This window comes from Stegodyphus dumicola, chromosome 11 (assembly GCF_044657685.1).
Source record: "Stegodyphus dumicola isolate Sdum_Otavi_A_Nest chromosome 11, ASM4465768v1".
Taxonomy (NCBI): Eukaryota; Metazoa; Arthropoda; class Arachnida; order Araneae; family Eresidae; genus Stegodyphus; species Stegodyphus dumicola.
In genome coordinates this window covers 94,319,886-94,345,205 of record NC_140778.1, presented here as the reverse complement: position 1 = coordinate 94,345,205, position 25,320 = coordinate 94,319,886, and the positions used below count along the sequence as shown (strand labels likewise).

General features: G+C 37.5%; 1 protein-coding gene across 2 annotated transcripts in view; it reads left to right on the top strand.

Moving 5' to 3' along the window:
• The window catches only part of LOC118194239 (MAM and LDL-receptor class A domain-containing protein 1-like), a 458,361-nt gene that overhangs the window by 409,762 nt on the left and 23,279 nt on the right, over nucleotides 1-25,320 (top strand). For both annotated transcript variants that reach the window (XM_085827015.1, XM_085827016.1), the window contains 5 exons: nucleotides 4,602-4,803; nucleotides 4,968-5,111; nucleotides 5,195-5,218; nucleotides 21,159-21,338; nucleotides 25,002-25,133. In XM_085827015.1, the coding sequence (XP_085683141.1) occupies nucleotides 4,602-4,803; nucleotides 4,968-5,111; nucleotides 5,195-5,218; nucleotides 21,159-21,338; nucleotides 25,002-25,133 (682 nt within the window). The remainder of the gene's footprint in view (nucleotides 1-4,601; nucleotides 4,804-4,967; nucleotides 5,112-5,194; nucleotides 5,219-21,158; nucleotides 21,339-25,001; nucleotides 25,134-25,320) is intronic.

Sequence of the window (25,320 nt, the reverse complement as noted above, 5' to 3'; positions counted from 1 at the left end):
TGGAGTTTTTTAATCAAAAATTCGTTAAAATTTTACAAAATAGGAAATTGATAATAAACCAAATAGCAAATTTCAAGTTTGGGCTTCCAGATGCCAATATTCGGAGGAGAATTCCGTCATTCAAAATTCGATGACTCTAGGTACCGTTCTTTTATCACAATGCGAGAAACATATATACATTTACGCAGATTCTCCATTATTTAATTTCTTCATATATAGAACTTGGCGATAATATTTGGTGGCAAGAGTTGGAAAAGGAAAACGGACACTCAGAGTGATTCGACGTAAAATCGCAAAACGAAAACAATAGTGCCTCAGCGACAAAGACTCTTTGGACTAAAAAAATCTTAAAGCTTTCAGATTTTACATTACGCCTAAACGGGCGTTTTTTAACGTCTTGTATGTTACCTTTATTTATTAAATATCATGATCTTCGCACTTAAACCACAAATTTCAGTTTAACAACAATGTCGCAAAATAATTTTAAAATGAGCATATCTTTACTTTTTCAGATACACAGTCTCCCGCGTTGGATATAAAATGTTTTTTTTTTTTTGGGGGGGGAGGTTCAGTGTTGCCATTGTTCGCTTAGAAATCGTTGAGTTTGTTAATGAAAAATTCGTTGAAGTTTTACAAAATATGAAATGGATAATAAAACAAATTCCAAATTTGGACTTCCAGATACCCATATTCGGGTGGAAACGTACAGAATTTGATAGCTCCAAGTACCGTCGTTTTATCACAATGGGAGAAATAGATATACATTTATGCAGATTTGTTCAATATTTAAATTCTTTAAATATAATACAGGTCTCTAATATTGGGTGGCAACAATTTGAAAAGTGATTCAACATTTATAGTGAACCAACGCAAAATGCCAAAGCGAAATTAATAGCCCTTCTGGGCAAATTGCCCCTTTGGACTGATAAATCGTAATTAATAAATGTATAAGATTTTTAATACTGGTTCTACTACAGAGAATAGTATGTTGGTGTATTTAATTATGGCAAAGCACACGAGGGCTATCTGCCTAAGGGAGGGATGCCTTCGTGGAGGATTTTCTGAGGGAAACTGGCTCGTATACACGTTGCACATGGGCAAAACCACGAAAACGCCCATGCAACCTCGGACCGAACTACCAGTGTTCAGCGACTTTACCGCTCGACCGCTGGTGGGCCCTACTACAGAGAATGAAAAAATTCATATATTAAAGTACATGAACTGCAGCAGATTTCAAAACATGAAGATGCAGTATTAAACCATAACTATTAATAAACTACTGGATGATATTAGATTCTCAGCATAATAATAGAAAATAATCATCTTAATATTTTTATATTAATACTACTTTTTAAAATCAGTAAGATCTAAATATATGCGAGTTTCTCAGAGTAAAAGCAGCATCAGCGATTAATACTTTGAGGCTGAAGTAGATCAGAATATGAATTTGTGTGATTCAAATCGAAAGTAACACTTTTTTCTAAGAAATAGATTGAACCTCTAAATCAGTGGTTTTTAACCGGGGGTGCCCGCTCCCCTGGGGGGGCGGGAATGTATTTTTTAGGGGTGCGGAAGAAGCCCCTACCTAACCATAAAATTTACTAAATATCATTTAATAAATTTCTTGTAATAAAAGATTTGAAATCTGCAGTAGTGTCCCCAATACTGAAGCTCATAAAAATTGGTAGCACCTAGCTCACTTATCGGCAAAAGACACAGGAAAGAGCCGATGCCGATGGGCGTATACACTACGCTACGAAAAAGCATGGAACGCTACAAACGAACGCGAACAGGCAGCTAGGTGACGGCAAAAAGGAAAAAAACTTTGTGGGAATACAAGCGTGACCTTCGAGAAACCTCGATAGCCACGAAGCGACGATACAAGCGGAGAACGTTATCCCAGCTTGCGCATGTGCTGAGTTCAACATGTGCTACTCCAATGAAATCTACGGATTCACAGATTTGTATTTGCATCTACTGCGCCTGTGTTAGTAGAGTCAACTATTGTGTTTGCGACATGTGTATTGTGTATTCTGACTTGTCCAGAAACCTCTTGAGACTAATACGTTCTTAATTGCCCGTTCAAGCCGAATAGAATTCAGTGATATTACAAACGTAAGAACATTATATATATTATATTACATTATTTCTAAATAATTAAATCGATTATAGTGAAGCCCACTATGTCAACAAAAACGACAATGGAACGATAAGTATGCCAGTTATGGATTTACCTGCACAACCGAAAAAGGTGACCGCAATGCATCTTGTGTTCCAAGATATTTTCAAACAGCAATCTCAAACCATCAAAGTTATCAGAGCATTTTAACAATGTTCATGGTGGCGAAAAAGCGCATAGCATGAACAGCTTGAAGTCAAAGAAGGCTCGGTTTCATACCAGTGGAACTATCCTAAAATTGTGCGGACCAGCAATTCAAAAACCTTTATTAGAAGCGTCATATCAAGTGGCATATTTATGTGAAAAAAAAAAAAAAAGAAACCTTAAACAATCGCTGAAGAGTTGATTAAACCTTCTGCTTTAATTATTACTAAAACAGTTTTAGATTCGGAAGCACATAAAAAAATCCAACAGATTCCATTATCGAATGATATTATACGATCGCGAATACAAGATCTCAGTGAAGATATTTTAATGCAAGTAAATGAAGACATAAAAATCAGTCCACTAAAAATAAGCATGCAACTGGATGAGTCAACTGATGTTGATAATTGTAGCCAACTTTTGGTATTTGTCAGGTATGTGAAGGAAAAAGAGGTGATAGAAGAATTTCTATTTTGTGAGCCACTGGAAGTGAATAAGAGAGGAATTGATATTTTCAATCGCATCAAAGATTTTTTTACCAAATATCAATTATCAATCAATGTGATTGGCTCAATATGCACTGATGGAGCTCCAGCAATGTTAGGCAAAAATTCAGGATTTTTTTTCACACATGAAAAGAGAATTACCGGAAGTTATAATAACGCATTGCATGTTGCATCGTCATGCACTTGCGTCGAAAGCAATGCCAGAAAGTTTAAAACAACATCTAACTACAGCAGTAAATGTAGTAAAATACATCCGACGGCGAGCTCTTAATCATCGCATTTTTCGTGCATTTTGCGAAGAAATCGGTGCTGATCATACCGTGCTCCTATATCACACCGAAATACGATGGTTATCTAAGGGTCGCATGCTTAAAAGAGTTTTTGAATTGCGTGAGGAAATTATTCAATTACTGACTAGTCAAAACTGTTATTTAGTAAAAGATTTTGAGAGTAATGATGCAATGCTGAGGCTGGCCTACTTAGCAGACATATTTAGCCATTTAAATGAATTGAATCTATCAATGCAAGGATTTGGTATGAATATAATAATATCTAGTGAAAAATTATCTTCATTTATCGCAAAATTAGAAATTAGGATACGTCGAGTAGAAAAGGGGAATTTTGCAAACTTTCCCTTGCTTGATTCTGTTATTGCGAAAAATGAAAAGAATACAATTATACCCGACCTTGTAATACATTTGAGACGATTGAGCGAATCATTCAATGTATATTTTTCTACAGGAAATATTACCAAAACTCAGAGATGGGTACTGGATCCATTTCTATTTGACTTAAATTTGATGGATGGTAGTGATCTGAAAAAAGATCAACTTATTGAAATGCGAGCAAGTTCAAATGGAATTCAAACAATTAGAATTGCAACAATTCTGGTGTTCACAGTTACAACGTTATCCAGAGTTGGCGAACGGAGCACTGCAGTTACTCTTACCCTTTGCTACAACCTACTTGTGCGAAATGGGATTTTCATCGCTTTTGCATATAAAATCTAAAGCGAGAAATCGCTTAAATGCAAGTGATGACTTACGCGTATGTCTTTCAAAAAAGGAACCTCGCTTTGCCAGTATAATAATGAACAAACAACAACAGACTAGTCATTAATAAAAATAATATTGTTTTGTATTTATATAAAATGTACAATGTTTTTCAATAAACAATAAGTTTTGCAAAAAATGTATTTTTCTAGACTAAAAAAATTAAAACACATTTTTCAATGGGGTGCTGGAGATATATTTTCAGATTCAATGGGGTGCGACTCGCTAGAAAGGTTAAGAAACACTGCTCTAGATTCTAGAAGTAGGAATGATTCAATCTCGAAAATTTAAAAAGCTTCTAGAAAGCAGAACAGCTATTACTCACTGTTTTCAGATTCTATGAAAGAACTTCATAGTTCCTTTTCCCTTTCTGAGTCCATTTTAAATCCATGTTACAATCCGTTATGGAATAAATATTCTTTTGTTTTGTATATATGTACAGATATTGCGCAAAAAAAAATCGTCGAGTTTAATTCGAGAGCCGCCAAAATGGATATTTTGGCTGGATACTCATAATTTTTTGCAATTACTCCCTTTACTTCGTACAAAGAAGTACTGTAATTGCAAACAATTACGGGTTGGACGCTTGGTCAACAAAGGCACACGAAGTGGACGTTTGCTGGGCAATGCCATATCCAACAATGTGTTCCGAAACTGAACTGTAAACTTCTTACCCAATGCCTTTACATTGAATAATTGGAGGAAATCTTTTCTTCACAGGTTCACAGCGAAGGCGAGAATGGACAGGTATTTCCACTGTGGGTCAAGTCTGGTCCTCAAGGTGACAAATGGTTGTACGCCTACGTTGCAGTTGGCAATCACCAGCCATACAGAATTGGTTTCATTGCCTATAGAGGTGGTGACAACGAAACAGACATAGCCATCGATGAAGTTAAATTCACACATGGATGCGCTGAAGGAGGTAATTTGTAGATAAATGTTGAAAGTGTTTCAATCTATAGTCCAAAAGCTTTTGCTTTTGGACTATAGATTGCAGCAGGACTATAGCAGAGCTATTGCTTCTCGGCTGATACCATTTGGAGGCAACTAACGTAAAATACATAACCTGTTATTGATTATTTTCAGGTGAGGCAATTGTACCAACTGGGCCAACATCCTTGTGTGGCAAAGGTGAGTTTACGTGCAGGTCTGGAACGCAATGCATACCTGAAGAATGGAGATGCGACTGTGCCTACGACTGCGATGATGGAAGCGATGAAGAGAACTGTCGTGAGTAGAAATTCCTACCTATAGCATGCATTTATGCATTACCTTTTCTTGTATTTAAATAATCATATTTTTTCTCTTTTCAGCAATTCAGTGCTTCACTACAAGACGTAAGTTTATGTATTTTTCTTGTTTTCTGATGTAATTACAAATAATTAAAATATTTGTTCATTATTTGTTCAAATGCATTTTTACTGCTTTGATTTATATAATGCATGCAAGTAGTTAACGTGACTGTAATGTTTTAATACATATATGTCTAATTAGTTTAATCATACAAAGGAATTATATTCTATACGTTTTATTCTTCTGACTACACCAATTTCGACTAATTGGTATAGTTGGAAGTGTATCCAATTAGTCGAAAGTTCCGAAGTTCGAATCGCTGACAGAGCATGGCTTATTTTTTGTGCTCCTAGCTCTGATAAATATATAATCTCTTTATAGTAGTCAAAATCATTGATGAACTTTTAAACTTATTTTTAACACTGGCAAGCGAAAAAAACGCTGATTAAAACAATAGGAAATATTATTCATGTTTTAATCACACGTGTTCTACATAATGGCTTTCAAAACATTTTTTTTTTTTTTTTTTTTTTTTTTTTACAAAAAAAATATCTGAAAGTTTTCGTATTTTACATTACGCCGAAAGGAGCTTTTTTTTCGTTTTATATGTTACCTTTATTTATTAAATATCACGTTCTTCGCACTTAAACCATGAAATTTAATTCAACAGCAGTATCGCAAAATAATTTAAAAAGAGCATATCTTTGAAATTTCCGATACACAGTCTCGCGCGCTGGAGATAAAAAAATTTTGTTTTATTTTTCGTACAATGTTGCATTGTTCGCTTTGAAATCGTTGAGTTTCTTAAACAAAAAATCATAAATGATTTACAAAATATGAAATATATTTGATAAAACAAATTCCAAATCCGGGCTTCCAGATGCCCATATTCGAGTGGACACGTAGGTTATTCAACATTTGACGGTTCTAGGTACCGTCATTTTATCACAATGCTAAAAATATACATACATTTATGCAGATTCTACAATATTTAATTTCTTTAAATATAATCCAGGTTCTAATGTTTGGTGGCAACAGTTTGAAAAGTGAAACTCCACAAAATGGCAAAACGAAAGTAATAGCTCTTCTGAGCTAATGCCCTTTGGGCTAACAATAGCCAAATTTCAGCTATATTTTTCCAGCGTATAATTTGTAAACATTTGTCGATTGTGCTATTTTTGAGATCATATAGGCTTGAGGGGAAGTGTTTTGAAAATGTAAATGCAACATCTTTAGGATACTCTCAGAGATACATGCCTTGTGACCTAAGGTGACCTTTTTTGAAGAACTGCATCGTGTTATAGCCAGTCTGTCTTCTCAACATCTGAAGAAATATATAATATTCTAATACATTTTTTAAAGACGGTACTCCTCGGCATTTCAGATGGTACGGATTTCTTTTTCTTTGGTGCTTTTTAAATTTATGATCGGTTTACAGGTACGAAGTTATGCTCGTCTGAAGAGAAAGAAATTTTTAAAAAATTAAAAATTGTAACCTTTTATTGGCTTTGAGATTAAAGTTTTGCATTTCTTGCTGTTAGTTTTCTGTTTGCGTTTGTTTAAATAACAGAACCATTTTAACTGCATTTACAATGTGCCAGAAATATGAAATTATTTTCCACTCGTTCTATGCTACTGTAACCAGTGTTGATTTTCCATTTCCCTTGCAGTCTTATTTACTCCATGTGAGATTTTTAGCCCATGTTAATTTTGAAATTGATACATGTGTAACGCTGAGTATTATCTTTTATTAGTAGGCTTTCATTTTCTTCTTATCATCTTCATTTCTTCCATGTTAATTCTCAAACAGAAACAAATCTAATTCATAGAACCTTTTTTTTCTTTTTTAGCACAAAAAAGGTGAGTGGTGTTTCATGAGCCATAATTTCGAAGTTGTTTCGTTTTCAGGAGTCAGGTTGGGAGAGCATCAGAATTGGCAATCAAAACTTCAAGATTTCACAGAACATAGAAATAACATTTATTAACGATAAACTTAATGATATAGTATATTACTTCCGTCTATAGCGACCATGAAACATAATCAAGCATAAAAAAAAGTATGACATGCGTCATTCTTCATGTTTCGGCCGAGGGGTAAAGTCGCCGAACACTGGTAGTTCGGTCCGAGGTTCGAATCTCGCAACGAGCTGGCTGCATGGATGTTTTCGTGGTTTTCCCCATGTGTAACGTGTATACGAGCCAGTTTCCCTTAGAAAGTCCTCCACGAAGGCATCCCTCCCCTTAGGCAGGTGACAGGTGACGAAGGACGGCGACGCCTGATATTTAACAGAGATAAACAGGCATATGTACCGCGCCCTTCCCTATCTAGTGGCAGCAACTCCCAGGAGCCTCACGAGGCCCCCTCGGGAGTGTATTGAAGAATTTTACGTAATTGTACATGGAATACATTAGTTTTGATGGATAGGCGAATGATTTGTTACATCTTGGTTTGTTAGACACTGTTAAACACTAATTACAGCATATACATACACATACAAGTACATACACTTGCACATATAAAAGATACATACAAAACACTTGTAAAACACATATAAAAGCACATATATAACACATATAAAACATGTAAACATATTATAGAATAATAGAAATTAGATACTAGTTTGCACACACTTATACAAGTAAAACACATACTTACAATGAAACATAATTAAGCTAATATATAGTATACACTTACACTAAAGACACATATAGATCACATGAAAATGCGCATATAAACATACATAAAGCATGCAGGCACACTGTAGAATATTAAATTTTGTTATTAGATGGTACAGTAATTACAGATGAAACTTTACGCTGTAGAATACATTAGGCAATACATTATATCAGGTACACAATACTTATTTAATTTGAATAGATATGCAGCGCTTTTTATATACATAATGCTTACAGAATTGATACACAATGTAAAAACAGATACACTGTGCTTGTAAAGCATTAGATATTAGAAATTATACTGCGCACAGTTGTACAAACGAAATAAGACACTATACTACTATAAACAACACAGTTATGGTGTACAATTATGCCCTGCCCTTAGGCAGGTGACAGGTGACGGAGGACGGGGACGCCTGACGTATAACATAGGTAAACAGGTATATGTCCCACGTCCTCCACTATCTCGAAGAAGCAACTCGCTGGAGCCCCGTGAGGCTGCACCAGGAGTTTACATGGCCATACAGGGGCTAGATATCGGGTAGGTTTTACATAGGACGTTGTTAATAACACAAAGTAACTTAAAAAGAATATAAAGGATAGCATTAAAACACTAAAACACTCATACAAGCTGAAACACATAGATATACAAATTAAACGTAAAAGCATAAAAACACACTCGTAATTACGTAACATAAAGACATAAGAACACACACGAGAATATATATTATGACACATAGAATACGTATGGAAACACGTAGAGCACGTAAATGCAAATATTACACTCAGAAGAAACATATGAGACATAGTAAGGTGTGCGTAAAGCAGTAGTGCTGTGCGGAAATATGCTCAGTTCCCATAATACATAATGTACATACTTTCATTAGGGGCTTCTGTTGCATGAATTACATATTTCGTTGCATACACTACATTCGTGCATTGTACGGATATTATATATTTCGATTTACGATAACACATCATTCCATTGGGTGCCCAGTACTTTACACTGATAAACATGTCAGTAACATTATTTCTGCAAGTTGGTGGCTATTGAAAGCAGATGTTAACACGAGGCTCGAAATTGAATGTGGAATGTGTATTACAGAATGTGTACATACTGCGAATATCTAATAGTTGAGTACATTGTCTGCAGTACCATGCTACTGTGGCTCGCAAATGTCTTGCCCTAGGGCGTTGATTTGCTGTACAACTGCGCAGATACTCCTTATAGCTGGCGGGTGTTTGATTATGAAACGATAGTAAAGTGTTCTATCATTCGTTGGATGTGGTAAGTGGTGGTTTGTTGTTAGACCGCAGTCAAATAGGTAGTGCTCGGAAGAACCTAGCATGCCACAGACACAATTGTCAGATGCTGAGATGCCATGACGCATAAAATAAGATGGAAACGGGCCATGACCCGTTATGTACTGTGTCAGTGGGGCTATTGTTATAAGACGTTCCGTGTCTACCTTTGGTAGGAAGTTATACGTCCTTCTCCCTGTGTCGCCACTATTCCATTCTTCTTGCCACTTTTCTTTACAGATATTACGCAGAGTTTTCTTGAGGTGTGAGACGGGGGTAGGGGCTCTTATAGTTTGAGCGTGGATGTTGTTGGCAGCTTCATTAGCCAGTCGGTCTGCGACGTCATTCCCTTCGTTGTCGGAGTGTCCTTTCACCCATACCATGTTAAAGCGGGCTTGATGATTATTGCGTAAAAGTTGCTGTATATCTATGATGATGGGTGAAGTGTGGTGATGATCCCTGAGTGCGTGTAGCACTGACATGCTATCTGTGTAAAAAGTCGCATTGGTAAGGGAAAGGTTGAGGGCATGTCGTAGCGCATTCAATATTGCTAGTGCCTCTGCTTGAAAAATACTATTGCTGTTAGTGAGATGTCCTTTCCATTCCTTTACTAGTGTGCCATGTTCGTAGTGAGCAAACGCGCAGCCCACTCCCTGATCATGTTTTGATCCATCAGTGAACAGTTGTGTAATCGCACAGGAAGTGCGTTGTCTGGAGTGCTATGGCTGATGTTGGATTTTGACATGGATCCCTCTACCTTTGATGGCAGGGTGGATGTGTTGCACACTGACAGGGAGTTCATAGTCTGTTGTTCTGAACGTAATTCCTGCATATGTGGCTTCTTGTCTGTGACGAGTGATTCGTACATAGGTAGCCTCTGCCTCTGCCTTTATGTGTAATGGCAGCAGGCCTGCAAGTATCGTGGCGGCGCTGGACGCTGTTGTGCGATAACCTCCGCAGATGTTTAATGCAAACGGCCGTTGAATTGTGGTCAGTAGCTTGGTCTTTCGGCTGCTCATTGGTTGTGCCCATATGACTGCTGCGTAGAGAATTATTCTCTCTGCCACTGTCAGATATAATAGTTTCCTGATATGGGGGTTTTGTCCCCAATTTCTCCCTTGAAATTGCCTGGCTTTCCTTGCGATGGTCGATGTTTTTGTACGTATTTCTTGGAAGTGCGGTAACCAGGTGAGTCTTTGATCCCAAGTGACTCCTAGATATTTAATCGTCTTCGTTATTTTTAAGTTCTTGCCCAGTAGCTTTATACATGGACGTCTTGTGGGATTTGTGCCAGGACGTGGAATTACGATGGCTGCGGATTTTTGCCGAGAGATGGTTAACTTAAGTTTATTGCATAGGTCCGTGAATATCGAGCAGGTTTCTGTGGCATTCCGTTCCAGTTCATCTCTTGTGCGGCCAGACACCAGAAGGGCTACATCGTCGGCGTATGCTATGATATCTGTGTGCAAAGGCCATTCATGTTGTAGTATGGAGTTAAAAGTGATTATCCAGAGCAACGGACCGGCGCAAGAGCCTTGTGGACACCCTCTTTCCTGCCGCTTGATAGTGAGGCCATTGTTGTTGGCTACTATGAGGCTACGTGCATGTAGATAGTCCGTGATGATGTTAAAGATGTTTTTGGGACATTGTGCCTCTCTAAGTGCTTGCTTTATAGCAGGCCACCAGAGGGTGTTAAAGGCGCTTTGCAGGTCCAGGGATATGAATGCCGTGTGAAGATTTCTGCCTCTATTTTGTTCTATGCTATCTTTAAGATGACTCAGGGCATGCGTGGTTGACAAGCCAGTTCGGAACCCGTATTGCCGTGGGCTGAGGAAGTTGGTCTGCTGGAGATGGAATTTAAGTCTGTTTACCAGTAAGTTTTCATAAATTTTTCCCGGAGACGAAAGTAGGCAAATTGGCCGAAACGAGCTTGGGTCATCTGGGGATCTCTGCTTCTTCAGGAACAGGACCACTTCTCCTTTTTTGAAAGCAGTTGGGAAGATCTGGTATTTTAAGAGCTTGCTGAAATATTTCTCGAAGAAGGTAGGGCGGGATGTATAAGCCACCTTTATTATAGCATAGTCTAGACCGTCTGGTCCCGGAGCCTTTTTTATGGGAAGAAAACGGAAGATTTGCTGTATTTCAGCTGAGTCGAAGGGAATGTCGTCTGGTGTGTTAGGAATGGAATGGTTGTCCCGTATCTCCTGTTGTTCTGTTGAGTCATCATCCGGGTTATCTGCTGGGAAGACTGCATTAAGGATAGCAGATGCTGTGGTTTCTGCAAGATTGGTGGTGTCTGAGTTATTGGCTGCTTGGGCATAAAGCTGGTCAGGCTTGTAAACTTTATTTGTAGCTAGTTTATGCAGGATTCCATAAACGTTGGTATTAGCTGTGCAAAATTTTCGCCAGCTATTGACTTTGGCTCGTAGTATGCATTTTTTATAATGCGCCCTTTCCCTGCGGAATGTGATCAGCAATGCCATTTTGGTGGCTTCGTCCATTACACCTCGGAGACGCCGTCTTAGGGCTCTGCACTTTTGCCGTAATTGGCGTAGTTCCTTAGTCCACCAGCATATGCCTTGTATGCGTTTAGCAGTGCGAGTCTTCAGGAGCTTGTCGCAAATACATCGCAATGTATTGAGGAGATGATCTGTATTAGTGTCTAATTCCTCTGGGCTATTTATTTGGTCTATTACTTCTTCTTCACTCTGTAGGGTATCCGAGAAAGCCTTTGTTAATGCACGCAGTTTATTGCCTGGAATCTTGTAGCGCTTAAGGATAGTGATGCTTGTGTCGGTATTAATTGCAAAGTGGATATATTTATGATCAGAGCAACTCTCGTCGTCTGTGACCCTCCAATCTGTTATATTGTTGGCTATGTTACTTGTAGCTATTGTTAAATCAGGCCATCCTTTGTTGTATGAGTTGTCGAACGTCGGTGGGGCATTCTGAGTATTTATTAACTGTAGATTGGCTGTCATTATAAATTCTTCTAACGCTGTTCCTTTCGGTGAGGTATCTGGGTATCCCCAAATGACGTTGTGCGCATTTAGGTCTCCACTTATTATGTGAGGAATGGTAGTATGTTTTCTGTGTATTTCTGCTATACTATCTACTGCATTGCTGATGTCTTCTGGTGGAGAGCTGTAGACGGATGATAGGATAATCTGGGAGTTATTATAATTCAGAAGAATTGCAACATGATCTCGTGTCTGCTTGATAACGAGTGGGGACCATTGTGGATTACAACAAATGATCGCCGCTCTCGGGGGTAGTTCGTTAAGTTGCGCTTTCCGCTGGAAGATCTTCCATGAGAGTGGTAGGCAGGCTATTGCACCGTTTCTGCAGTAAGGCTCTTGGAGAAGGATGATATCTATCTCATGATCGAGGACATGCTGCACTAGTTGCGTATTAGCTGCTTCTGCCCGTTGGAGGTTAATTTGCGTGCATTTTATAGAGCCTGCTGTGGAATGAGTTAGAATCAGGTTGGCTGGGTTGTCGATATTTGTCGGTAGGATCTCTTGCGAGATAGTGTTGCTATCTTCAGACGCATTAGGTAGTAATACAGCATTGGTAGGCTGCTGAGATGTTATAGCTTCAGTATTGTGTGTTGCAGCGTGTGTTGTAGACGGCTCTCTAGTACATCGGGCATTCCGGGTGGTATGCCGGATGTTCAAAGTAGTAGGAGGTGCCGTTGCGGTAGTTACAGTCCCCGCAATTGATACAGGATGGTGACTCTGCTTGACAGACTTTGGTGTTGTGCGACCCAGCGCAGAAGGCACAGAACTGTTTCTTGCTGCGGCAGAGATCCTGGGAGTGCCCGAATTGCTGGCATCTATAACATCTACGGATTCCCAAGAACTCCGTGATAGTATGAGCCTGCCATGCTGCGAACAGACGTCTGATGTTGATGGCGATTCCAAAGCTCTCCGTGGTACACTCGAGAACCCATTTGACTCTGTTTGCTCGGCGCTCTTTCTTTTGGAACAGGGGTTTGTATACTCTTGCTGATAGACCTGCTGTTGCGCTGAGCTCTGCGATGAGCTGTTCTGGTTTAACATGTTCTGGAACATTATGGATGGCTATTCTCGGCTGCCTCTTTTGCCTGAGACGAACCTCTGCCTGGACCTCAGCTTTTTTGATGTGCTCCTGTAACTTGAGTACCTCCTCGTTTGTATTACAAAAAACTTCTAGTCCGCCTTTTGGAGCCGGTTTGATAGCGTTGACGACAACTGAGATCTCACTAAGTGGAACCTTTTCCTGTAACTGTGTTCTTAGATCACGTGGATGGATACTCCCTAAAGGGTTGATGATCAGACTGGGTTTACTGAACTGTTTAAGCACTGCCGCAAAGGTTGGTTTCTGGGGCACAATCGCTGATGGTATTGTCGCTGACTTCAAGTGGCTATGCCTTTCCCCGGTGTTCCTGGGAACCTGCGTAGTTGCTGTTACTGGCAGGGAGTCCGTGTTTGTACTTGAAGTAACCACCTCAGGGAAAGGGGTGTTAGTGCTAGTGGTACAGAGCGGGATTACAGAAGTGTTCACGTCTTTGTTGACTACCTCTGTTCCACGTAATGCGATGTCCCGAAAAATCTCTAGAGTGGCTATGAGGCGTGGTAATATATTTTTATTACCTCGAACTGTATTGGCTATTTGTACGCTCTCGTCGAAGACCGCTTTTATTTTTTATCTATATGAGAAGTCAGTTGAAACTAAGTGATTTGGCAAATCTAGATCACTGCAGTGTGTGGAGGTACGCATTTCAGACATACTGCATTGAGTCTATTATATAAAATCACTAATGATAAAAAAAAAATTCTGCTATTCCGCAGATTCACTAATTGCTATTGGAATCTTTAAAATTATGCACTAAGTCTCTAATTTCACTGTGTAGACTATCTCACAGAATGCTGTAGAAATCTCTATATTATGGCAATTAGAGGCAATATACTGAGCACTAAATTGTGGCACTATAACAAGGAACTATCTTAAGACACTGTAATCTCTATATTAAAGCACTGCTGTTGAAGTCTTATATTAGGAAGCTGTTTAGATCTCTATATTAAGGCACTGAGTCTCTAATTCACTGAATACACTAAATCACAAAGCCACTGCGTATCTGTAGTTCACTTGAGCAGTGCTTAAAATTGAGCCCGCAGGAAGAATTACAATGTAAAGTGCACACAAATTATCACTTGCGCAGAACTTGAAACTGAGCACGTAGTGAGAGTTACAGTACACAACACAGCAAATGTGTGATGGAAATAATTAATTATTAATGCACAAAAGTGTCAGTAAGCACAATAAATAGCAGTACACATGATATTTTGTAAATATACACATATATTTAAGTGATAAACACGTAAACCAAGAGGTTGTAGTGGTATGCCAGAGGCCCGAAGAATGTTAATAAGTCAAAGATAGCAAAGAGAAGAGATGAGTGATGAAAAATGGGGGAGAATGTAAGGAATAGCTGAAACGTGAACAGAAGGAGAATTGCAAGTGCAGAAAGAGTAGTAATAGGAGAGCCTGGACCTTAAAGAGGTTGCGGGTTTACAACAGGAAGAATGTGGAGGTGTTTCCACTAGAGGAAACTGTAAAAAAAAAAAAAAATCTAAAAATACAACAAGTGTATAGTTGCTGGAGTGGAAAGAAAAAGGGGGTCAGCAAAAAAAAAAAAAAAGATGGTAAAGTGTCAAGAGAGGAAAATGAAAAGAGGGCGCTATCGGCGCTATCTAATGTAGTTCAGGAAGAAAATTAAAAGAACTTTAGAAATTAAAAGGGAATAACAGGATAACAAGGGGATGAAAAGAAGAGTTTGAGGCCGCTAAGTTACATAGAAGCGAAGTTATCAGAGAAATAAAAAGAAGGGGAAGTCAGTTAAAGGGGGAAAGGAGAGGGGAAAAGGCTTGAAGACAGCTTAACTAGAAAGTCATAGAGGAAATAAAATTAATGTTGGATTGAGAACTTATACTACCTGTAACTTAAACCACAAAATACAGACATTTTAGTAGGAGAGAGAGAGAGGAAAAAGAAAAAAAAAAAAAAAGGTTAGAAAGTACAAACACAAAATTATTAAATGTATATCAATAGTCAGTAATTTGTACATAATACAATCAGTAAATTTCATTAATCAATAAATTTACATCTATAAAGTATAAAAAGATTGTAACATAAACATGAATGGGCGAATAAATGACAAAGTTGAAGTTCGAAACATAAACAAAGCCGCGCGGTAAAAAGTTCTAATGTCACAGGTGTCAACAGGTTCTGTGCCAAGCGCGCATGCGCTTTGTAGGTGGAGGGGAAAGTTCGTTGTTAATAGGCTAACCCTGAGGGGCTTCTTGAGAAAACAACAACCTTGCAACCCCTGCGTCGAAAAATTCGACTTGGAAGAAGTTAGTAGGGGGGAACACGAGTTACGGATTATAAAAATAACACAAAAGTGTGCATAGCAGATGAACTAATAAACATAAATTCAAAGCAAGGGTACCGAAATAAAGAGTACAAGAAGACCTACTTTGCCGAAGATAAATGATGATGATATTCCAAATAGAAGCCAAGATATCCCAGACGAAATCCCCAAAAATGACACTTTATGGACTCTAATTAAAATAATTATAACTCTGCTTAAACACACACCACAAACACAATTCTTGCACCGTTAGAAAGCGGAATGCGCCAGCTTTCTCCAGATATCTGTGTTGAGAACAGAAGGCAATTTGGTCGCGAGTAATCACTTAACAACGACGGAGCATAAAGCAGCACTTCATTTTCTTCTTCCGGTTCTTCATTCAAAAACATAGGCTCATGCTAAGACAATGAATGAGAATTTAAAAATTTCAATAACTCTGGAATTATAAGACGTAGGAACACAAATCAAGCATCACAATTTGTAGCTTGTTGAGACCTTTACGATGTTACTAACTTTGTAGACACACGACAAATATTACCGCGGTTATAACTCGTTCAACGAGGAGCTCCTAACACACTGCTGCAGCGTTGTCACGGGACAGATAGCCCTCGTGTGCTTTGCCATAATTAAATACACCACAACACCATTCTTCATGTTCAAGCGTCAAGTAGAATATTTTTCATCGGCGCGCAGCAAGAGCGCCACCTATCTACAGAAAAGACGGAACAAAAGCATTAGCTCAGAAGAACTATTAATTAATTTTTGGGATTTTGCGTTGGTTCACTTTATAGGTTAATGCCACCAAATATTAGAGTCCTGCATTATATTGAAAGAAATTAAGTAATAAAGAATCCCCATGAATATATCTATGCTTTTTACAGTGTGAGAAACAACGGTACCTAGAGATATCAAATTTTGAATATCGTAGTCCTCTACTCGAATATGGAATTTGAAATTTGTTTTATTACCTATTTCACATTTTGTAAAACTTTAACCGAATTTTTGATTAACACACTCAAGGATTTCAAAGCTTTCCGTCAGGATTAACATTGCGTGCATCTTCCAAGTACGGATAAGCGGCCGAGCGGTAAAGTCGCTGAACACTGGTAGTTCGATCCGAGGTTCGAATCCCGCGAACGGGCTGGCTGCATGGTCGTTTTCGTGGTTTTCCCCATGTGTAACGTGTATACGAGCCAGTTTTCCTTAGAAAGTCCTCCACGAAGGCATCCCTTCCCTTAGGCAGATAGCCCTAGTGTGCTTTGCCATAATTAAATAAACCAAACCAAACCAAACCAACCAAGTGCGGATATTTTATGTCAGAGGTTTCTTTTTTGTAATATTGCTGTTGAACTGAATTTTATGGTTTAAGTGCGAAGAATGGGATATTTAATAAATAAAGGTAGCACAAAAAAGGTTTTTAAAAACGCCCCTTTGAGGATAATAAAAATTCTGAAAACTTTTGGATTTTTTTTTTATTTGTAATTTTTGTTTTAATGCACATGACATAAATTTGAAGATTTGTGTAACGTATGATAGCTCATATGTCGAGCTCAAGTTTAATTAAGTTTAAAAAAAACTTTTAAAAAAATTAATGGCGAGCACTTGCCTATTCGACATTTGCCATTCATAAAGTACAGTTTTCTGCATTTTACTGCGGAAGGACCTAATAGGTGGCCGCCATTGTCTGCTATGAAAGGACAGACAGAACTTCTTTGGGATTCGAGCCTGGTCTTTTCGGTACTGTAGTAGGCTCCCCTAACCATTATAACATCTGGGCGACAGTTTAAATAAGTGTTATGTAGTAAAATGTAATTGACATTTACCTCGGCTAAGGTAAGCTACATTCATTATGAGACATTCTTTTATCTTAATAATTTTATAAAAAAATCTGATGTGTACACCACATGACTTCCTTGCACTGAATATTAAATTATACGCATTTTTTCTTGCATTTCATTTAAACTTATTGGATTGAATTAAATCTACTTCGCCGACAGCGCATAAACCACAATAGAATAAATGCCTTTTTAAAATTCACTCTGCTTGTTTACCATTCCGACACTCTGGCGCTAGATTCACTTAACAGTATTATATTTCGTTCGTATTATAACTCAGAATGCACAAAATTTATATCCTTTAAAGAATTATCTAATTGTTGCCACATGTTCTATTCAAATACTATAATAAAGCTAGAACGATGTATAAAAGAAATTAAGCAAACAAAACAAAAAAGAAACAGTTTTTCACAGACGGTTGTGTATTTCTCATTCAATTAATTCAGTTCTCACTTCGCAACAAGGCAAAAATATATAAAAACCCAAAATACATACGTATTAAAAATTACGAAGTACAGGGGTTGGACAAAAATATGGAAACACCTTTAAGAAAACATGTTTCTTTGCTTAATATGGTGTAGGAAACCCGTTGGCATCCAAAACAGCTTGCAGTCTTCTCGGAATGGATAAATACAGTTCCTGTATGTTTGCCAATGGAATATCATACCATTCTTCCTGCAAAACGGTGGCAAGTTCAGATAACGATGTTGGCGGTGGATAACGAGAACGCACTTTCCGTTCCAATGTAGACCACAAAGGTTCGATAATATTCAGGTCTGGTGACTGTGGTGGCCAGGGGAGATGGAACAACTCATCCTCGTTCTCAGAAAACCAGTCCTGGACAATGTGAGCTGTGTGAACAGGGGCTTTGTCGTCTTGGAAGACACCATCACCATCGGGGAACAAAGTTTGTACCATGGGATGAACTTGATCGGCCAAAATGTTCACATAAGTGTTGACAGTCATGTGTCCTGACACAGTTATCATGGGGCTAGCAGAGAACCACGATACGGCTGCCCAAACCATAACAGAACCCCCCGCCATGTTTCACTCTTGGCAACAAGCAGTCTGTATTATAGGCTTGAGATGGCGTTCTCCAGACGTAAACTCGGCCAGAAGTGGGAAACAATGTGAAAGAAGACTCGTCAGACCATATTACTCGCTTCCACTGCTCTATAGTCCAGGCTTTATGACTTAAACACCACCTTTTCCTGTTACGGGCATTAGCATCACTGATGAGTGCCTTCTCAATTGCAGCACGGCCAGCAATTCCCTGTTTATGAAGCTCCCTTCTAATTGTTTTGGTACTCACAGGGTTCGGTAACACAACATTCATTTCAGCAGTAACTTCGGAAGCACCTACCGTACGTGCTCCAACAATTTGCCCACGTTCGAAGTATGTTAACTCTGACATAATACAATGACAACCTCACATAACGGTACTCCGACAACAACTGAACTGTTTAGCACATTTAGGAAGTTGTATAGGTGCCGTCAGTAGTCAAAAACGCCAGCGCCACCTACATATTTCATTAAAATCAATCTTTCTTTTCAAACATGCATTTCACAAGGTGTTTCCATATTTTTGGTCCATCCACTGTAAATCTTAAACGCTTATTTCCTCGAAAAAATTCCAGAAAGAATTAAGCATGATTTAATTCGCAATAATAAATGAAGGCGTTATCTTTGTTGTTGCGAAGCTAAGTTTCTCTAGATTGGCAACAATTCCACTATCCTGCTGTTTCAAATGTAAACAAACAATGGCAGCCATTAAAAACAGGCTTAGCGGCAATTAAACAACTTTAAAATTGCTGATAATTCTAAAAATATTGCACACAGATTTACTAAAGGCATAAAATCTTTAACCGGAAGATAAAAACAACATAATTCAATCGTTTTTAAAGCAAAAAATGTACAATTTAGAAACATATAAGAGTAAAGGATCTGAGATTACTGAACCGGGTAACAGGCTGGATATATATATAAATATATTTATATACGTTTGGTGCGGCCGATTGCAACCAAAATACGAGGTGCACATCTACGTGTTATAGCAGTCCTATATACAAAATTTCAACGTTCTGAGGCTACTCGTTTTTGAGTTATGCGAGATACGTACGTACGTACATACGTTTGTACAGACGCCATGAAAAATTCTCTTCAGAATTCATTTTAAAGCAGTTTTATAATTTTTTTTGGAGAAAAAGACTCTTTTATTCTGTCCTTACGTACAAATATCAAGCAAAAACATCGTTAAATTGCATTCAATAGCGGTCGAAATGGATGTTTTCGTTGAAATATGCTGCCTGAAACTTTTCGCGATTACAATACTTCCTTTTTACTTCGTACAAGGAAGTAAAAAAGGTATCACTTAATCCTAATCTTCAGTTTAAGCTAATTTGAAATTAACACCAAAAATGCGCTATCCGTTGCAATGTGGAAAGCTATAAAAGTTCGGGCATTTATTTTTTGAAGTGTTCTTAGTCGCAGTTATTTCAATGCTTGCAACTACTGTATATTTTAGACTATAATTGTTTTTTTCTGCAATGTAATGTATAATAGAGATTTCAACATATAAACGAAAAAGATCTGATTTTTAAAAACACGTTGATGCGAGTATTCTGGAATAATCAGTCATTTGGCTGTCGTTGGTATTTTTAAACCAGCGAATTAAATTGAAATTAGTATTGTATTGTAATTGAATTTAATTGAAATTAGTATTGTATTGCAATCGCGAAAAATTTCGCTTATCATAGTTCAACGAAAATACCCATTTTGACCTCTCTCGAACCCATTTGAACGATGTATTTGCGTAATATGTGTACGAACAGACAAAATAAAAGACCCCCCTCCCTTTTTTTTTTTTTTTTTTTTTTTTTTTTTTTTTTTTTTTTCAAAATGGATTGAAATTAAAATACATTCAAAAGAGATTTTTCCGGACGTCTGTACGTATGTATATACGTATGTATCTCTCGCATGACTCAAAAACGAGTAGCCGTAGAACGCTGAAACATTGTATACGGGACATCTCTAACATTCAGTCGTACACCTCCCTTTTCTATTGCAGTGGACCACACCACACATGTATAAATGTATATATACATATATTGATCTCTGTTACCTAGCTCGGTGAACTCAATTTTATATTCTTATATGTTGGTAAATTGTGCACCTTTTACTTTAAAAGCGATTGAATTATATTCTTCTTATGTTCCGATTAAGGTGTCCTATGCGTTTAATTAATCTGCATGCAACAGTTGTATAATTATCAACAGTTTAAAAGTTTGAAAAGGGCTAAACCTAACGAGGCCGCCATTTGTTTACATTTGAAACCCTTAGTAGAATAGTGAATTAAGTCAATCGGTAGACCACCTTCAGTGTCTTTTTGCCAAGTGGCATCAAAAGTTAAGTATGAATTTTGTGCGCCAAAAAATTTTGTCTTCCTGGCAGCTGGCCGAATTGCTTGTTTTTGCGCAGAAGCTCTAATTGCAAAAATTGTTTTTTAAATTGCTTTTAACTCTATTTGGTGTTTTATGTTTTCCTGTATTTTACAATTTTTAACGAATATGTTTTCGTGTTTGTATGTACTTTTGACCTACCGTGAAGTGAAAACTGAATATATTGAATGAGAAATATATCTCTAATGAAATTGGAGGAAATAAGTTGAAATGAAGTGCAGCAAAAAATGTGCAGTTATGCGGTGACTACATCAGCTATTTTAAATTAGTTAAAATACGTCTTTTTTACTACTTACAGCTCCCAAGCCTCCCAGCAGCATCGTGCCGTATACAGAGCCCACGGGAACTCCAATACCCCAGAAACATTGTCCTGAAGGCTATAAACTCTGCGGTGATGGCGAAACATGCATCCCGGGTCTTCTGCTTTGCGATGGAATTCTAGATTGTCCAGACGGTTCGGATGAAAAGTACGGATGCGGTAAGTGTACCTTAAAAGTATTTGGAAGAACAAGTGCAGGTTGTTTAAGAACTTAGGTTGTTTAAGAATGTGCCAAGATGGTACTAATGAATTTTAAATATCCTGAAATGAAAAAAAAAGGAAAGTCCATTATATTATTATTTACGTGTTCCGCTCTAAGGCACTACAAGCAAAGGAGGGATGGCTTCGTTCAGGACTTCCTAAGGAAAACTGGCTCGTATTAACATTTTAAATATGAGAGAAACCACGAAAGTGCTCATGAAACCAGCCAGTTCGCGGGATCCGAACCCCGCACCGAACTACCAGTGTTGAACAACTCTACAGCTCGGCCGCTGGTGGACCTCAGAAAGCTCATTGATTTTGTATCTTTCTTTAACCCTTTCGCCGTCCACTCCTGTACGCAAAAATTTCCCCCCCAGCGGGCCGTCTGTTTTTTGTAGCGTGTAATATTGTTTCCTCTGTACATCATAATTTTCCATACATTACTTTCGTAGTAGATGAATGCCAATGAATATTAAGCAAAATTATAAGGAAATAAAGTATAATGGAAAAATAATAATATCTCTGCTTATTTCTACCAGCAGGATAATTTAACATCTGATCCAGACGATCCACTCCTCCCATTTTGTTGTTGTAATCTTTTACAATTATTGGTTTTTTTACAGTTCTTTTCCCTGTTCCAACATCAATCATCGAGTTATTATGGACTGTACTCATCAAACGTATATATTTCTTGTCTTTCCAATTCGCAACCTCACTTTGTCTCTTTTTCTGCTGAATAGACGTTGAAGCCATCTCTCACTGTCTTGTATCTTATGTAAAATTTCGCGAATTTTCATAAAACCCGGGGCAAATTCCATTAGAAATAGAATGCCTGATTGGTGCTGCCCTCTAGGAGGTATTTAGAACAGGTGAGAGCAGGTCCGGACACCCGGACGGCTTACATAGACTATTCGGATATCGTCCGGAACCCGCAACTATCTGAAGCTACACTCCGAAAACAATACAAGGGCAAAGTACATGGCCATACAAGGGCAAAATATAGATTTTTCTGCATGCGAAATTAAACATTTTCCTGGCCACATCGCATGTTAACACATTGCTACACATACTCGCTACAATATACATTTCATAATATGCATTGCGTTGATCATTGCACTGTACTTAAGGCACATTTACAACTCAACAACTCAATGCTACACTTAATACACTATACTTTGCAACATATTACACTGAACATCATTCTTGACAATTCAACATAGATTCTGAACAATGTAATTGTTTAAATAAGACATAACTGGATTATATAGTACATAACTTCGTTATGTACTATATATTTATTATAGGTATTTAGAACAAATAAACATAAAAACTCAAACAAGTAAACATTTATAAAGCGTTCTAAACGTTTAAAAGTTTTAAAATGTAGATGAACGCTTGAGGCGCGTTACGGCCGCCCTGCGGAAGTTTCACTTGAACGCGCTAGACGCGTTACGGACGACGAAGAGGTTAAAAATTTTTTGAACCATACTATCGTAAGTGGAACCTCCAGAACATAATTATCTCGCAATATTTAGAAAACAGTTCTTGTCCCACTGAAATTTTACAATTTGGGTAATTTGAACAAAATTAAATAGCTGACATTTTCCGCTAAAATTTTTAATTTTTTTTTTTTAAACTTTCAAGTTTGTAATACAGTGAAGTCAATACGTATTCGGAACAAACAATTTTTTTAAGTGAGATTTTAATGTTAAACGAAAATACGCTGTGTCAAAGGACTGTTGCAAAATCATTAAAATGCTCAGTGTCAAATGTAAACAAAGTGATTATTGCCTATTTGAATCTTAAAAAGGTGAAAAACATACATCGTCTGTCTTCACGACATATCGCCGAACACGGAAACGTGATGCAGAATTCTTTATCAGAAACATTTATTCAGACAAAACTGATAAAACGTTGTCACAATAGACGAATCTTGGGACTTTTAAGTGACTGCGATAAAAAGACATAAAATTCTTGTCAGTTCATCATATCAATGCTCAATTTTCTTAGTAAGAAGACTTACAAAACATTTTTTTGTCTATTTATTATTAACCTTTTGTGAGTCAACTTTATATATTAAATATCACATTCTCCGTACTTACGATACATGAAATTCTATTCAACAGAAAAATCGCAAAATATTTCAAAACAGCATATCTTTAGAGATCCCGATAGACAGTCTCGCGGGCTGAAGATAAAAATGGTTTATTCCATAAAACTGACATTTCATGAAACTTCCATAAAACATTTAACTGACTAGTGACTGTTGCCACTAGTCAGTTTCAAATCTTTGAGTTTGTTACTCAAAAATTCAATAAAATTTACGTAATATGAAACATAAAATTCGAAATTTAAAATTCAGGCTTCTACGTACATATTTTCGAGTGGAGGACTGCGTTATTCAAAATTTAATGCCCCTAAGTGCCATCGTTTTTTCAACAATGCGTGGAATATCTCTCTATATATATGTGATGTACCAGCTTTTGTCCGGAATAAATAGATTGGTCAAGAATCATAGATGTAGTTGTAGTTCAAAAGTATCAGACGATAAGTTTAAAAAACAGGATCCATTTACTATTATTATTCAGGAGAAATAGCAATTACAAAAATTTGATCTCCGGAGTAAATAAAAAACGAATTACTAATAACTTTTTGTATGAAGTTTACTGCATCGTTACATTAAAGAAAAGACCCCGATATTCCTTTGCGAGTCCTTTTATAGCCTCTGGAAAGGCGGAGCTTCCAAGAAATGACGTCAGCCTCGTCAGCCATTCCTAGGGCCCACAGGCGGCCGAGCGGTAAAGTCGCTGAACACTGGTAGTTCGGTCCGAGGTTCGAATCCCGAGAACGGGCTAGCTGCATGGGCGTTTTCATGGTTTTCCCCATGTGTAACGTGTATACGAGCCAGTTTTCCTTAGAAAGTCCTCCACGAAGGCATCCCTCCTCTTAGGCAGATAGCCCTCGAGGCTTTGCCATATTCACACACACACGTCAGCCATTCCAGTTCGCTTTAAATATCTCCAGAACATTCTATGACTGTACGTGTAGAAAAAGGCTGGAAAAACAACTTGACTACGGGGCTGTGGATTTAATTCCACGTACTTTCAAATAAGAGACCGTCGCCATTAAAAATGAAAAGAACATACAGTTAGAATTTTAAGTATTCTTGACTATGGAATTTTGTTATTACATATATATATGCAGCAAATTCTTCATAATTTAATTTCATTAACAAACTTATATAGGGGTGATAATATTTGGTGGCAACAATTTTAAAAGGTATTCGCCATTTACAGTGGGTGGTACAAAACCCTGTTTCAAATCTTATAGCCCTTTCGAGCTAACGGTCTTTTGGGTTAAAAGGGTCAACGAATTCTACGCTGTTTCTTGAACAGCAATTTTTTTTCCTTAAAATTAACCATTGCTTTTGCTGCTTTGAAATATTTTTTATTTTTTTATTTTTATTTTTTTTTTTAGTGGAAAAAAAAAAGAGCAAGTTTTTTTTTTTTTTTTTTTTTTAAGTAGCTCTGTATTTGTGCCCTTAGACTTCTTAATTAGTATTATCATACTCCATAGAATTAGTAATTATTTTATCATAATTTACATTTCTCTTCTTCTCAGGAAATGCACGGCTATGTACAGAAAAGTTCTACTTCTGCATAGATCGGGCTCATCCTCCCTGTGTGGCGAGAGAGAAGCTGTGTGATGGAGTAAACGACTGCTCTGATGGATCCGATGAAAGCATTTGTGACAGTAAGTAGAATTCTAAAACCTTTGGTTTCCTGAGTTATCTGAACCCGTTTGCAGTTATCTTATAACCTGATTCCTCATGAAAACTGATTTCTTATGTAAACTGATTTTTGTCGTGTCATTTTTAAAAAATATTACCCTATTAAATATTTTGAATCCTTTTAATAATTTTAAAGATTACCTTTAGTAT